Source organism: Amblyomma maculatum, chromosome 9, assembly GCF_055883805.1.
Source record: "Amblyomma maculatum isolate TAMU_Amacu chromosome 9, ASM5588380v1, whole genome shotgun sequence".
Taxonomy (NCBI): domain Eukaryota; kingdom Metazoa; phylum Arthropoda; class Arachnida; order Ixodida; family Ixodidae; genus Amblyomma; species Amblyomma maculatum.
In genome coordinates, this window is record NC_139352.1 from 132,512,446 (window position 1) to 132,529,523 (window position 17,078).

The following is a 17,078-nucleotide window of genomic DNA, read 5'->3' on the forward strand; positions in this document are numbered from 1 at the left end:
ACCTAATGAGGGGTTGTCCCGACGCCTGGCTGACGAGTCATCGAGCGAAGCTGTGGGCGGCCTCATTACCAGAAAGGAAGCGATGTGCTAGTGTCCAGATTAGCTGTATTGAAGGGTCAGTCGTTTGAGAGCCAAGCAGCAATTTGAGTACAACAGGGGATATCCTGCCTCTGCTGTAATTTCGTATTGCGGTTTTCGAGTCGCTATTTATATGAAGAGCTGAGGTTGAGTTTATAGCGAGGGCGATCGCAGCTTCCTCAGGATCTTTGGTAACGACCGAACCTGCCGTGAGCTGTTGACCCTGATAATTTATTGACAATCGTGAATGCATTACAGACCGCGTTTTCGGCTGCATCGACATAGATTGCCTCTTGTTTGGACGCGCTCTCAGCGCTTGAGGTGAACGGACGGACTGGCTTGAGCTCCGTGTTTTGACACCGATATCAGCGATAAATTGTGCCATCGACCTCGAATCGTTGTTGTATCGAACTGCGAAAGTCACGAGGACCACGAAGACAATATGTTTCGGGGCAAGTAAACCTTTTTCCGCCTTTTTTGGAAAGATTGTAATTTCCAACCACGGGGGAGTTTAAGCCTAACGAGGCCTAGTGAGCCGGCAGCAGCCAGCGCTGCTGCGCAGGCGAAGTTCGCGCAACACCTGGAGCCACAATTTTAAAATGGAAATCGTCGTAGAAGGCAAAATTATAAAACCCGAGGAACGCGAGGTGCCAAAGCAGTGGTTCGTCAACTATAAGGCTCGTAACATGCGGTTGGAGGAAGCGCGTCGATAAGCAGAAAAAGAGAAAGTGCTAACCAAGCAGAAGGGAATGAAGATGGCTGTGAACTCGGTAGAAAAACAGCACGTTCGTATAAGATATCATTATAGAGAGCCGAAGAGTTCATTATAAGTCGCGTGGAGGCCTGGCGAAGCTCATGACGAACGGAACGCTGGCGTTGGGCGACATAATCAAGCTTGCGGCGGGTATAAACCCGAAAGAGGAAGGAGACAAGGACTTTGTCTAGCCAAACCTGAAGCAACAGACGATTCTGATAGCCACGACTAGCGAAAGCCGTAGATTGAAATATCTGATCCTGAAAAAACTGTAGGTCACTGGGGAAGGCAGATAGGTTACGGCGTATCCTGCAACACCACAGAAATGCGGCAAGGGAGTGATATACGACGTCCCGTTATTCTCACGGAAGAAAATATGATAAGATGACAGAAGAGAGAAGATAATCCAGAAATCTACACAGTCAGAAGTCTAGGGAAAGAATCTAAGGTTGTGATGATAATGTTCGCCCTGGAAGAAGTTCCGAGATGGATCATTTTCGGGGGAGTTGCATACAATGCTGGCTGTACAAGAAAACGTACGAGGTATGTTACGCATGCGTAAGAATGGGACACAAAGCTGACGTATGCCCGGACCCGACGAACATCAAATGTAGGACGTGCGGAAAGGAAAACCCTCCGGATGGGAACAGGTGCGAACCAGTGCGCCAGATGTGCGGCAAGGGACAGATCGTAGGAGGCAGCAAATGCAAATCCATCTACCGTACTCCATACATCGTTAAGAAGCGGCGCTGGGTGAAAATTATGTAGATGGAAGAACGATGGAGGCGAGAACAAGAATGGCCCCAATAAACAAAAACGGATCCGAGTACAGAATAAGAGAGGACTCTTTCCCAAGACTCGGGGAGGGAAATGGAGGGCATATCTCGATGGGTTCCGCAAGGGGAGGAGATCGAGAAAGAAGGAGAAGCAGGTCAAACGACAAGAGATAGTCAGCGGGGAGAAGCAGCTCCCATTAGCCACAACAAACGAAAGAAAAGACCGAGGACGGAGCCAACCCCAATCAAACCGACAACCCATGGGGAAGAGACAAGACGCCGGGAGAGAAAAGCATCAGCTTCGCAGAGGTGTCGCAACCAGGTAAGGGGAATAATAGTCAGGATGAGAAAATAGGTTAATGAGGAAAATTGAGGAAATGCAAAAGATAATAGAAAAACAAGACGAAACCATGCGTAGACTTGAGAAACAGCAGAATCCAACACAGGCACAAACACAGACGCAGCAATCCACAGCTGTAGCAGGAACAGTAGGTGGAAACTAGAGGGGAGCTAATAGTGACAAGGACATGAGGCATATACAACCACCGCCGGCAAAGGGCAAAACCAATGACACGGGGTTTTCGCAAGACCTGGGAACTAGGGTCCCAAGATTGAAAAATGGCTTCACGAAGCTAGAGAGTGGAATCACAAACTTCACACATTTTATGAAACAAATGAACAAATGCACAGATTCAGAAGCAAAATGAAGGGATGCAAAAACAGGCAGAGAATATTAGCCTAATACAGGTGGAGTTGGCAGCCAATAAAGGGTGGCAGCAAAAAGCAGAGGAAGTGATACTTCAGCTTCAAGATGGACAGAACGAAGAATATTAACTATTAAATCTGATCTGGCAATGGAATTGCAGAGTTTTTAGGAAAAAGAGGCTAGTGGTACAGCATCATAAACAATTAGAAAACCATCCTCACGCAAAAGCGCTGCAGGAAACAGGGGGTCCTGCAAAATTAGCAGGATACCATGCTTTTTATAGTAACAAAAAAGATAGAACGAGGGTGACAACGCTGGTAAAAAGAACTATGGCAGCTCTGCAGCTGGAGATAGGATCCAGGGACATTGAACACGCGTTCGTGGAGGTATTAGCCTGGAGCATCACAGAGCCTAATATTTCCTTTTCAATGTCTACAGCTCCCCAAAGCAGAAAAAGATCAGATTCCGAGCATTAATAAAAGAGGCTAAAAATATATGCGGAGCTTAACAGCTACTCATAGTAGGTGAATTCAATGCACAACATCAAGCATGGGGTTACAGTAGACAATGCCCCAAAGGCAGGACACTATGGGAAGATATTCAGGAGCAAGGCTTCACACTGAATAACAACCCAGACAGCCCGACGAGGATAGGAAATAGTGTCAGAAAGGACACATCTCCGGACCTCACAATTTCCAAGAACTTAGAAGGTCTAGAGTGGTACAACCTGCAATTAAACCCAGGCAGCAACCATTATATCTGTTAAGTGGGGATTCAGGCACTGGTAGCGGGCACTGCTCGCAAGCAGAACCGGAGCGGTGGTGGCTTAATTGTTGTTGTTGTCCAAATAACTTATGGCACATACCCACAGAGGGGGATCGGCCAAGAATTGGGTAGCAAAGAATTTTTTTTAATATACTTGCATAAAAGAAAAAAAATGATTTGAGGGGTAGAGGAAAGGAAACAAAACGGGAAATAAGTGAAATATAAAATGAAAAGTGGTAACACTCACGCGAGATTGACACTATAATTGTAGAACAAGTGATGCTTAAATATTTAGCAAGGCAAACGATTTGAGTGCAGTAAAAAAATTTGCATGGCGGTAAAAACAGACCTGTGACTGTGCCCAAAGATGGTGGCGCCAAATGATAGCAATGTCGGGCTGCTTAAACTAAGGCCAAGCTGTTGCAATGGCCTTTCCATCAACTGTTTTCTCAGCGTAGTAAAGCGGCGGCAAAACAATAAAAAGTGATCTAATGTTTCTTGTTCACCGCAAAATGCGCAGACGGGAGACATTGCCAAACCAGACCTGTGAAGATAGAAATTTAAAGGTGGGATACGGCATCGCAGCCTTGTTAGAGAAATCTCAAGTTGCCGTGAATGACATAATTTTCTATTCAAAGAATAACTTAGATGCAGGTAGTCATCAGATCTTAAAAGATGTCCATTTTTTCATATTTATTAGAAAGTTTCTTCAAAACCTCGCTGCGGTGATGTACGCGGTCGCCGGAAGGATAGATAATACGGGGCCATTAAGGGACTCTTGCCAAATTGTCAGCATATTCATTTAAAGTCACATTGCTGTGGCCTGGTACCCACACCATATGTACAATTTTCAAATGTCTAGGGATCAGGGAGACAAAGGTTTTTACTATTGCAGAATCCACCGACGAAGAGAGAGATGAACACAAGGATAGAGAGTCGGAAATTACTGCCATTTTAGAAAAAGAGGAGTCTAATTTCCGTAAAGCGAGTACCACCGCCAGAAACTCCGCCTCAAAAATTTGGGTGAAGTCCGGAAGCCGGACAGAAAAAGACCAGTCTAAATGTGGACAATATATACCCACACCCGCCTTTTCATTAATTTGAGATGCGTGAGTAGCTACAACTAAACTAGCAGAAAGACTTCCTAAATGATCTTCTAATAATCCGTTTAGAATAACGGATGATAAGTTTTTAGCATTATTCGGGAATATGTCGTCAAAGGCAATTTTAATAGGTGAACCGATGGTTTGTATGGGTAGAATACTAGGAAGGGAAACATTTAAAGGGTCCAGCAAATTTTTGACCGTAACAACCTGCGGGTTGTGAAATTTAGACCAATGGACACCGAAAAAAGAGGTCGGTTGACAGCAAAAAATAGACATAGATCGGTGAAACTCTGATTCATATATACTTAAGTACTTCTGAACGGTTAGAATTTGTAATCTATATATCAAGGGTGGAATCCGGGCTTCAAGGTAGAGCACATTGTTGGCAACAAATTTTGGAAGTCCCAGACACACCCGAAGAGCTTCTCGCTCCAAAAGAACAACCGGTCGAATTGGAGTCAGCTGGCGCGCCAAAGCAGTGGAACTGTAGAGGCTTTAAGGCTCGGCAGAAACGCGCGAACCTGCGTCTCTACCTCGAAACATTCGAGGCTTTGCCCGCCGTGGTCGCCCTCCAAGAGCCAGGAGCGGCAGCCAAGTTGACTAATTACGCGACGTTCCAGCATGACCCTTTGTCGTGTCTCCTCGTGCACAAATCATACACAGCCACCGAAACTGACCTCGATCTCAACATTCCCTATTCATACATGATGGTGAGGATCCTCCCTCTTAGGCGATCGGATCCTGCCCTGCACGTGCTTAACGTATACTGCTCCCCGAAAATAAAGCGAGTGACCTTCGCGGGCCTCTTTAGCCGTGCGCTTAAAGAGGCGGGTCGTGATCCCCTGCTGATTGTGGGTGACTTCAACGCCCCTAGCCAGCTATGGGGCTATCGTAAGGAGGAAGTGCGTGGACGCATGCTGGCAGAACTGGCGTCCACATTGGGCCTCACCCTCCACACCGACCCAGCATTTCCCACCCGCGTAGGCAACTCGGTGACCCGAGACACATGCCCGGACCTCACCTTCACTCGCAACATAAGACACGCAGACTGGATCAACACCGAGGAGACCCTCGGTAGCGACCACTGTATCCTCAACACAACCGTTTACACACGCCCCCTGAAGCGCCCCACAACGAAAGCCCGCATCCCCGATTGGACTACCTTTCGCCAAAATTTCCCAACAGAAACTAACACGAACATCACAGAGCAGGGCTACACGACCTGGTCCCAGTCAGTCATGGCGCACCTTCACTCCCATGAGAAACAAATACAGCTCACACAGGTAGTTACGGACGTGGACAACCACCTCCTGCATCTCTGGGAAGCACGCCGTGGCCTCACGCGCCGCTGGAAGCGTCAGAAACACAACAAGAAGCTGAAAGCTCGCATTGCGGATCTCACCAGGCAGGCAGCAGAGTACGCGGCCCAACTCGCTGACTCTAACTGGGTGGACCGTTGCAACACGGCGGCGAGGCAAATTTCGAGCCGCAACACGTGGCGGCTCTTCCGAGCCCTCATCAATCCAACACAGACACGCACGGAAACGCAAAAACACCTACACAAAGCCATGCACTCATTCCAAGGAAACACAATGCAGCTGGCAGTGGCGCTACGCGATCGCTACCTGTGCACAATTCAGGACCCCCGTGGATCGGCCTATTCCTATGCACGCAGGGAAAACTCGGAGTTGGATAACCCATTCCGGCTCCACGATCTGCAGGCCAGTTTGGCCAAAATGAAGAAGGGCACTGCGCCAGGCAGGGACAAGGTCACCGTTAAACTTCTGGCGAACCTCCCTGACACGGCGCACCAGTGCCTTCTTGACTATATCAATGCCATCTGGACAGGGGAAACGCCCCTTCCCATTGAATGGAAGACGGCTCTCGTCACCTTTATTCCCAAAGCTGGGAAACCAGTCGACACGGACAACCTCCGACCCATCTCTCTCACCTCGTGTGTGGGCAAATTGATGGAGACGATGGTGCGGGATCGGCTGTCTGAGTACCTTGAACAGCACAACACTTTCGCGGACACCATGTTCGGATTTCGCCCACACAGATCCGCACAGGATGTCCTGCTTCAACTCGACCGCGAAATACTGAACCCCATCACATGCACAAGAAACGACAAAATCGTCCTCGCCCTGGATCTCAAAGGGGCATTCGACAATGTAACACACGAGGTCATACTCACGCACTTGAGTCAAACTCACTGCGGCACGAACACTTTCAACTACATCAAACAATTTCTCACAGACAGACTGTCTTATATCCGAATACAGTATCAAGAACACGGACCTTTTTTGCTCGGCACGAGGGGCACTCCGCAAGGCGCAGTGCTGTCCCCTCTGCTATTCAACGTTGCAATGATGAGCTTGCCTGCTCTGTTGGGTGCGGTCTAAGGTGTGCAGCACGCGCTGTACGCCGACGACATCACCCTCTGGACCACGCAAGGGCGTCTGGGGGACATGGAGACAAGCCTGCAAACGGCTGCTAGCATAGTGGACCGCTATGCCCGCGGCTGTGGTCTCCAATGCTCACCGCAGAAATCTGAATTCGTGCATCTGCGCCCCTCGCGCTCATGCTCGACTCAAATCAATCTCACCTTGCAAAGCGGTCCCATTCAAGAATCTAAGGAAATCAGAGTTCTTGGGCTCTTTATACACAACCAGAGACGATGCGACACAATACTCGCCAAGCTCCGGCAGGTGGCGGACCAGGTGGGCCGCATGGTCCGCCGGGTTTCCAACAAGCGCGGTGGGTTACGATGCAAGGACGCCTTGCGGCTGGCGAACGCATTCGTGACCAGTCGAATCTTGTATTCGACTCCCTACCTCCACCTGCGGAAACAGGAGGAGGATACTCTCGAAGTTATCCTCCGTAAAATCATGAAACGAGCACTGGACCTCCCGGTCTCCACCTCTACCAGCCGTCTCATGGCGCTGGGTGTGGTGAATACTTTCAAGGAGCTTCGGGAGGCCCACCTCACCAATCAGTACACGCGTCTAACAAAGACAGAGTCGGGTCGCCGTCTTCTTGCCCGACTTCACATCCAACACACCCAACTCACAGAGGAGAGATGTCGCATTCCCGAAAAATGGAGACGCGCCCTCCATGTGCGGCCTCTCCCCGCCAACATGTCCAAAGAGGACCATAATGGTCGGCGCCTGGCGCGGGCGGAAGCCTTGGACCGCCATTATGGAAGCAAACCAGGAGTTTTCTATGTGGATGTCTCCGGCCCAAACCCTAGGGGTTGGTACACAGCCGCGGTCATCCACAAGGGCAAAACAGTAGATGGCCTTACGTTCAAGGCCCAGTCACCAACACACGCAGAAGAGGTTGCCATCGCCCTCGCAGCCTCTGACTCCTCCTCCAAATACCTCATAACCGACTCGCGAGGGGCTTGTCGGAACGTCCAGCAAGGGTGGACTGCTCCTCTAGCTTACCGCATATACAAAAATTGCAGTCGAGATTCGAATCCCGCGTACTGATCTCTCGTTTGGGCTCCAGGTCACCAAGGTCTCCAAGGGAATGAGGCAGCCGACGCCGCCGCCCGCGCGCTTTCTCTCCGGGCATTTCCCACGGGACCCGACGCGGACCGGGATTTTGATTTCAGCCCAGTGTACAAATTTAAAGAAATATGTGAATATTACAGATCTACGCACCAAACTCTTCCCACCCCGTGCAAAGGGCTGGGGAAGGCTAACGAGCGGGTGCTCCTGCGCCTGCTCACCAATACAATGTTGTGCCCGGCTATTCTAAAACATTTTGATCCGCAATTCGACGGGCTGTGCTCGCACTGTGGGGAGGTGTCTGACATCTACCACATGGTGTGGGCCTGCCAAAAAACCCCATCTTTGCCCCCTATCCCCAACCCCACCCGTAAGAACTGGGAGGCGACCCTGTCCGGCTGCTGCACCCTAGAGGCCCAAAAGGTCTTAACGCAGCGCGCCCGGGCTGCGGCAAACGCCAGTGGAGTGCCTGTCTAGGCATCCCACCTAGTGTACATACCTATATGTATTATAATAATAAATGTTTTCACCACCACCACCACCGCCAAAGCACTTCCTCTTCCTCTTGTTGTTGTTGTAGTTCTCCTATAATTTGATGGCACATACCCAAACAGGGGGATCGGCCAAGAATTGGGGTGGAGAGATGTTAGATTTTGAGATGTATAACTACATCGCAAAAATAAATAGAAATGCTAGGGAATAGAGAAAGAAATGTAAATATGAAAAACCAAAATAAAAAAGAGTAAATACTAACGCACGCAGTAGGAGAATACTAAAATTTATATGTACAGATTAAAAATTCAAAGCATATTAGCAAGGCAGACGTTTTGTTTCTATTAAGAAGTTTTTAATGGCGTTAAAAACAGACCTGTGTCTGTACCCAAGCATGGTGGCACCGAACGATAATAAAATCTGGATGCTCAAATTAAGAGCCAGCTGTTGTAACGGCTTCTCTAAATACCGTTTTCTCATCATAGTAAAACGGCGGCGAAATAGCGAGAAATGATCTATTGCTTCCGGTTCCCCGCAGAATGCGCAGACGGGAGAAAGCGCCAAGCCAGACCTGTGCATATAGAAATTTAGGGGCGGAATACGACAGCGCAGCCTGGTTAGAGAGACATCAATCTGCCTTGAATGACATGATTTCTTACCCAGATTTCCTACTTCAGGAGCAGGTAGTCGTCCGATGATAAAATAGATCCAGACTGCGTGCTTAATAAGGAACGCCTCCAAAATCGTGCAGATGTTATGTACTCTGTTGCCGGGAGGATGGGCAACACAGGGCCATTCAGAGATTCTTTAGCTAGTCTATCAGCAACCTCATTGGCTGTCACATTACTGTGGCCTGGTACCCACACTATATGTATGAGGCTAAAATGTGAGGGGAGCAACGAAAGAAATGTGTTTAATATTGGCGAATCCACATTCGAAGAAAGCGACAAGCACAAGGAATAAGAGTCTGTAATTACAGCCACTGTTGAGTATGGTGGGTCTAGTTTGCGCAGAGCAAGCACCACCGCCAGCAATTCCGCCTGGAAAATTGGGGTAAAATCCGAAAGACAGACTGAAAAAGCCCAGTCTAAAAGCAGACAGTATATTCCAATGCCGGCCTTTCCATGAAATTGAGAAGCATCAGTTGCTATCATTATGCTAACGGGAAGACTTTGTAAATGATCTTCTAATAATCCATTTAAAATGTGAGGTGATATGTGTTCTGCACTATTTGGGAAAATGTCATGATAGACCATTTGAACCGAAGATGCACTTAATTTTGTTGGAAGGACGTTAGAAAGGACTACGTGTAAAGGTTGTAAAAGATTTTGCACTAGTATTACCTGCGGGTTACGAAAGCGAGGCCATCTGACTCCAAAAAAGGAGTCTGGCTCGCAACAAGAAATTGATAGGGAGCGGTGGAATTTTGATTCATATATCTTTAGATACGTCTGAACAGTCAAGAGTTATAATCTTGCTAACAACGGTGGTATTCTGGCTTCAAGGTATAATACATTGTTAGCCACAAATTTGGGGAGCCCAAGGCATAATCTAAGCGCTTCCCGCTCTAAAAGAACAAGCGGACGAATTTTGTAAGCAGGTGAACCAGAAAACAACACAGATCCAAATTCTATGATTGGGCGGACACACATAACATCAATCATTAAGAGAGCGTCTCGCCGCATCCCAGACCTTGGATTGCTTAACCTGCGCAACATACCCACAGTACGAGCCCCTTTCGCTGCAACATGTTCAATGTGATCCCTCCATGCCAGATGGTCATCGTAAATCACCCCTATATACTTCAAATACTTAACTTGAGCAAATATTTCCTGCTTAAATGTTAGAGCAAGAGTTACCAGATCCTGAATTTGGAAAACAAGGAAAGCGCAGTTTTTAACGTTTAATGTAAATCTTAAGTCACAGCCAATTCTGAAGGGAGCTTAGGTACGATTGCAGGCGCCTGTTGAGGGATTGAATGTCAGGTGCAGCCGTAAAGAACCCGATGTCATCCGCATAGACATAAGTGCGAACGTCTTGATGAGTGGGAATTGAACTCATTAAAATTTTAAAGAGCACGGGCGAGAGAACTGCCCCTTGAGGAACACCTCTGGTTTTTTGATACCTGCCAGAATACACACCTTTCAATGAACAGTAAAATTGTCTGTTTTGTAGAAATCTAGATATCCACTCAATTAAATATTGTGGAAAACGTAGAGTTTCTAATCTGTGCAATACAATTCGGGGTTCTACAATATCATAAGCCTTCTCTATATCGAGAGTCACCAATGCAGCATGCATTTTTTTGCGCCGCGCAAAAAGAATTCGGCTCTCAAAGTCGGTATGCGCATTCCATATTGAACATTTTGCGCGAATTCCGATTTGACAGGGACTAAGAATATGTTTTTGTTCCACAAACTCGGTAACCCGTTGGAGTACGACCCTTTCAATTAATTTTACCAAGTTTGATGTTAAAGATATTGGTCTGATATTTTCCAAAGTATAGGCACCACCATTATGTTTCAGTAAAGGAATCACTTTGGCTAGTGCCCAGTCACTAGGTATCCAAGAATGAATAATGGAGTAATTTAGCAACTCTAACAAGGAATTTGGACAAACCTCAAAGAGGATCTTTAACATTTTTGACGTTACTCCATAAGCGCCAGGCGCAGCAGCTGGCAATGTCATTACAATCGAAGAAAGCTGAGAAAATAAAATTTTAGGGACATCCTTAACCGTATTTACTGGGTCTACAAACTGTGGGTCCCCACAGCCCATTTTGGCGTTTCAAACCGCGCGCGCTTTTTTCTGTTTGTGTTGGCGTCCGCCCGGGCAGCGCGAGTACGCATGAGCGAGCTGCCCGGAGCGGGGGCGGCATGTTATCGGCGCGAGACCGAGGGTAGATAAGCGCGTCGGAAGCATGGCTCGGGGCTTTTTCGCCGGGCGGCCGGCCAGAGAAGGGCGGCGTGGCAGCGTCCCAAGCCGGCGGTATGTATGTACACGGACGACGGAGCGTAGTCCTGCGAGGCGAAGACGGAAGCGGCGCCTATTCGCCGCGAGATCGACCTGTAGGTGGCGACAGCGTCGTGGCAGTTGTGTGGATAAGCAGACGACGGGCCGCCAACGCGGCTTTGTTGTATGCTCAAGGTATATATACATGGTAGCGAAGGCTGGGCCCAAAAACGGTCCAGCGCGACAGCAGCACAGCCACTTTGGGGGGGCCAAAACACTTAGATAATGAAATTCAAAAGCACAAATAAAAACGCTATAAAACAACATAAAGAAGTACACATTTTAATGCCACGTTTTATAAAATAGGTAAACTATTTTAGCAAAACATTACTCCCCATTTTTAATTTTTTGCAACGTTTTTGTTACGCCCCCTGTTGATGAGTGTGCGGTGCATTTGCAGCTTGACTTTGCAGGCCTTGTTTCGGCACCCAGCCACAGTGGCCGCGGGAGCTCACGAAGCGGTTTCTTATCGCCAGTCTCGAAATGCCCCTTTTGCGAAGTTTTCGTCGTCCTTGCACGTCGCGTCTCTGTCACCGTTTTGTAAAATTTGCACCCCGCCGCACCGCTGCGGCAGTTTTCTCGGTTTTTGTCGTTTCCTTCGACGTGCGGCCAGTGCGAAGTCTTTTTCCGTCTTTGCACGCTTCGCGCTGTTCTTTTGAAGCGCTTAGCGCTTTATTTCAAGATGAGCTTGCGGCGTGTGAAGAAACGATGCGCCGTGGCACATTGCGACAGCATGGACAGTGGCGTCGGTGTCAAGCTACACCGCTTCCAGCTGGACTTTCACAGGTGAGCTCTTGTCAGTGTCGTCTGCTACAAGGCGTCTGCTCTAGGTATGCTCCGAATGCTTTCATTGGGCTGTTTCTTCTGTTTCTGTATCTTTGGGCTTCTGTTTCTGTAACCAGTTCGTGCGCACGTGGCTTCATTTTTTCGGTGATATTTATGTAATACACTACAGGGCACACACTTTAAGTGCTGAGCTGTGCGAAGGAGGCCCACCAGGCCCACCATTTGTCTGATTTATGGTGAGTTTCATGCAGCCGGCTATCACCAGCGTTAACTTGATACCGGGCTCTCAGGAGCAACCACGCGCATGCCACTGACCGCAAGGCCAATTTAAAACCAATTGTGCTGCCTGACAAGTCTGAGCACAACACTGTATAGTTTTCCAACACCGCGAAGCCAATTTGACCCTCGCAACTGGTAGTATCAAAATTCAGCCACGTGTATATGCGCGGCCTTGAGGGTGCTTTAACTGAATTCACTCAGGAGTTACTGTCTGTCTTCTTATTGCTATCCTGCATATGCATGACCGTTAGGGTAACTTTAAACGCACTTCATTCTCGTCAATCTTAACCATAGAAAAGTATAGCTACCCGCATGCCATGAGGACGAGCGTACGTAACCGCACTCTTAGGCGCTGAGAGCTTGGGGCGAGCATTTACTACCATAGTTCAGATATAATGGAAATATAATGTACTGCAGTTAGCATTGACAGGAATAATGACGCACTGGCGTTTGGAGTATGCAGTATTCCTTACGGCGCAATTGTGAATAACGTGCACGTTGCATCACGTCCAGGTGCCGAGCGTGAGCGTGGGTGCTACCACAACGTCAGCCTGGAGAAGACACCATGGCAGCTGCGAGACTTGCGGGGTTTTTTTTCAAGCACTTCGAACCGTCTGCGTATCTGTCGTCAAAAAAGCTACGACCCGTGTTGATGCGCCTACTTATGTCATGTCATGTTTGCCTCAATTGAAGCAGCACTGTCTTCTATGCTTTTCAATTTCCTACCTGGCAACGTTCGTGGAACTGCAGGGCTTTTTTCTATCCGCACTGTGACCATTAAGATGAATAGCCAGCTTAAAGAAACTACTGCTTGAGCTGCCTGTGACGTGTATTTTTTGTTGGTGTGCTTTATCACTGTATTTGTTTGGTTGCTGTAATAAAGCATGAATATGAAAACCATACTTGCCGTACACTGTATTGCAAACTGTGCACTTGAGCCTGTGCTTTGTGCATCATACCTTGTACTCAAAAGTACTAGCACCAGTATTTCCACAAAGGTTTCCCCTACGAATCATGCATGATTGCATTCTTAGCCAGCCAAGATAAGCCAGCGTCTGAAAGTGTTGCTGCCTTTCTATGCTGCCTTCTTTGCCAGTAACTTTCATTGGGTTCCGAATTGCACATTACCAAGGCCATAACTAGCAGGAACTCGAGCACATTTGACTGGAAAAGGTTGGTGCGCACTGAAAGGCAACCTTCATGAGATACCGGCTTGAAAAGGCGGGTTCTATAAAAAGACCACTTTAAAATTCGCGCTAAAAACATACGTATGCGTGACGTCATTCAACGTCACTCATACGTAGTTGCCCCCCAATATGGCGGTGCCCATGAGCCGCCATTTTTTGGACCAATGGGAGCCTATGGAACCTTCGCTACCATTGTATATCTACCTTGGTATGCTGCGGTCGGTCGTAAAAAAAGGCATCGCGAAGTACGCCAGATCGCCATGGTGCGGTATTGTTCGGTACCGCAGTGTTCTACATATTGTACTGAACCAGACATAAGCTTTCATTATTATCCAGAGGATCAGGCGCTTCGCAAACAATGGATGGTAAAGCTTAAAAATTGAAAGGCTCCTTCCCGGTACGCTATGGTGTGCAGCAAACATTTCACTGAAGAGGACTTCAAGCTTCTGAAACCGAATACAGAAGATGAGTGTTTTGTGACTGCCCATCGTTTTTATTTGTGCGGGTATTATTTATTACCGTGGAGGTGTACAAGGCGCCTAGTGTCGACATATGTTACAGTCACGACGCAAGTCTGTCTACGTGCCACATGACGCTGTCACGCTGTTACACTATCGTACCTGATGACTTGTACGCCTTAACGAAGAATAGGCTCATGTTTTTCTCTCTTTCTTTTTTTGCGTTCTTTCGTTGTGTGCCGTCATATTATGCTCTTGACGCCTCCTATGCGCCTGAAGCTGCTGTGCGCTTTTTCCATGAAGCGACGCTGTTGCTGTTTGCATTCCTGTAGCAGTCGCGACTTCGTCGGCGCTGTCATCAACTTGGTATTGATTTTACAAAACGCTTCGTATAATGAAGGGTTTACGGAGCACCTAAAAGCAATGATAATGTTCATTTCCGCAGTGGATTTAGCCTTCGTAATACGTGACTGGTTCGATCCCGGCTGCGGCTGCCGTATTTCGATTGAGACGAAAATACAGAAACGCCCATGTGCTGTACGATATCGGGGCACTTGAAGAGCTTCGGGTGGCCTAAACTAAGTTGTGCAATATTTATTAACTGAAGCTGGCACGATGTCTTATTTTCGGAAGGGGGGTAAGTACGATGAGATCGTATTTGTAAGCCAATTGCTGCCTCGCGTGCAAACTCCCAGAGGAGCAGCATCTTGTGCCCGAAGTCCTACATGTACCTCATAGCTCGTGTGTCGCTTCAGCATGTTAAAACCTACAGTTTATTTAATACAGTTAGGTGGCATCTTGTGAATTGCTTTGGAGTTCAACCCAAATCATGTCGTGATGCTTATTCTTGTTTTGAAGCGTACCGGCGAATAATATTAAAGAAGAATGCTGTGCCTTCCCAGAATTTGCCACAAAGGCGATTCGACGCCCCAAAACTGCCTCGCAAGCCACCAGGTATATGTTTGCTTCTAAATGCTGCTAAACTATTTTATCTCTCTCAATATTAATCGATTTTTACAGCGAGCAGAACGGTTCACCAAAATCAGCTGGAACTACAGGAATATATGACGAACAGCGGTGTAGGTAAGCAAGATCACATCATGAAAATATTACTACCACAGTACTCTTTCCTTCAAGACACTCACTTTGGGTAACTTTGATTTACTTAAGAATGGGGCCACTGTTATGTGAAATGTACTCGCACTGTGCAGGTAGTTCTGGTGTGAATGATGGCCACTTTGTCGAAGCTTCCGAGGTGACAGCAGACCAAGGTATACTGCAATGTCAACTGAAATAATCTATCTAGCAGATTAAGGATGCATGCAATTATTACTTGAAGACGTATTTAAGAAGAGGAAAACCACAACTTACGGGGCAAGGAAGAACACGACACCAGTCTTTTGTGCCATCAAATTCTTTGCCATCCTGTGTTGATGTATGAACTTGCCCAAATAAATGCCCTATCGCAGGTACCGCATTAGTTTTGTGCAGTGTGTGAAACTGCTAACTCAGTGACTGGCTTTTGTTTTGAAGTATGTCACTGAAAAGAACTTTTAAGGGGAATTCAAATCACTAACCAAATTCTGGTCGCTGCAGGCAACATATGTGCTGGTGAAGGCTGTTCCAATACTAACAGTGTGGAGGCAGTGATTGAAGGTATGTTTTTAATATAATTTGTAGGCCTTGAACAAGTAGACTGACATCGGCATGCAGATCATAAACTTGCATGACAAACTGCTATGCCATTGATATATTTGTTACTTTTTTCTGCATGCAGTTGTGCAGTTGAAAGTGCTTTATAATAAAATTTTGGTCTTCGTACAGCCGATGTGTGCTTTCATGAAGGACCCTTGGATGACGCCTTTGAAGAGGCGGTGATGGAAGGTATGTTTTAAGTAATCAAATTTGAGCTGTTAGGTTCACTAAGGCTCTTGGATGAATATTCATAAGTCATATTTCAACTTACATGTTACTAACAGGCATGTTTGAAAGAGTTTTCATCCTCAGCAAGGGGTTTATCTTGATGTTTTATTATTAACAGCTGCTTTAACAGAGTGAAGAAAACAACTGCTGCTTTGGTTGAGAGCCAGAAAGCCATTCAGCTGGGTGTTGTTTTCGTGGCAAATATTCACTAAAGAACTTGAAAGCTTTTGGAAATTTTTGGGCCTCTCTTTGCTACAAGCTGTACTAGATGTCATATAGTCTGCAAGGTAAATATCCAAATAGCAAAGTCATTAAAATATTATGTTGCTGCTATTTGGATTGTTTTATTACCTGTTACGTGCCTCACTAGGTTACTTATCCTCATATGTTACTTTTTTAAAACAGAATGGCCATTTCTAAATCAAATGCATTTTGACCTCAATAAGCTCATTTTTCATGATGTTTCATGTTTCTTGTAGGCATTCTGCAGTGAGAGCACAATAGAGCATGACATATTCCCAATTAATGCTTTACTTAGTTTGCTAGAACTGTTGTTTTGAGAGATGGTGCACTAGTGCTTAAACATTCTTGTTGGCTGACATGATGCTGGCAGCATCCGGAGCTCTGTTATACCTGAAAGTACCGAGAGCCTTTATTGTGACAATGTTAAATATATTAGATGTCTTTCTTTACAGTGCCCCCAGATAGCATTTTGCAACAGTTTGCCTCAGTGGTATGCATGCAGGCTGGAAGACTTAGAGATGCCTGTGTACAGGCCACTCCACCTTTTGAACGTGGTCGACAGAAGCCCCTGCTATGATTCGAGCTCGTACAGGATGAGGAGAAAATTCGTATATTGACAGGGCTAGGCTGCAGGCAGCTCTTGAGGAATATTATTGCTGAATTTTCAGCTCCCCGCAAGCTCTGCATACCAAGAGGGTTTGCACTGAGTGACGAGGACACAGTGTTAAAGGTGTTTACCAAGTTGTATCACAATGTCAACTTTAGCTTCCTGTCTCTTTTGTTTTCCATCCACAGAACAACTGTTGCAGGTATTATAAGAAATGCCGTGTGTATTCTTTCACGAGCACTCGCTGAAGCAGTCTTTTTGCTTCAAAAGAATCGGTAATATAAAATCTCACAGTGTATTTCAAGCAGTACAAGAACACTAGAGTCATTCTTGACTGCACAGAAGTGCCCATTGAAAGACCTGGCGACCTTACTTCTCGGCTATTGATGTATAG

General features: G+C 46.8%; 1 protein-coding gene across 1 annotated transcript; it reads left to right on the forward strand.

Annotated features, from left to right (window-relative positions):
* The first annotated feature begins 14,839 nt into the window (after nucleotides 1–14,839).
* Nucleotides 14,840–16,704, forward strand: LOC146180398 (uncharacterized). The gene is made up of 4 exons (XM_084579961.1): nucleotides 14,840–15,182; nucleotides 15,508–15,567; nucleotides 15,736–15,795; nucleotides 16,530–16,704. Exons 1-4 carry the CDS (start codon nucleotides 15,083–15,085, stop codon nucleotides 16,652–16,654), a joined length of 345 nt encoding a protein of 114 aa, XP_084436087.1. The 5' UTR covers nucleotides 14,840–15,082; the 3' UTR covers nucleotides 16,655–16,704.
* The last annotated feature ends 374 nt before the right edge of the window (nucleotides 16,705–17,078 follow it).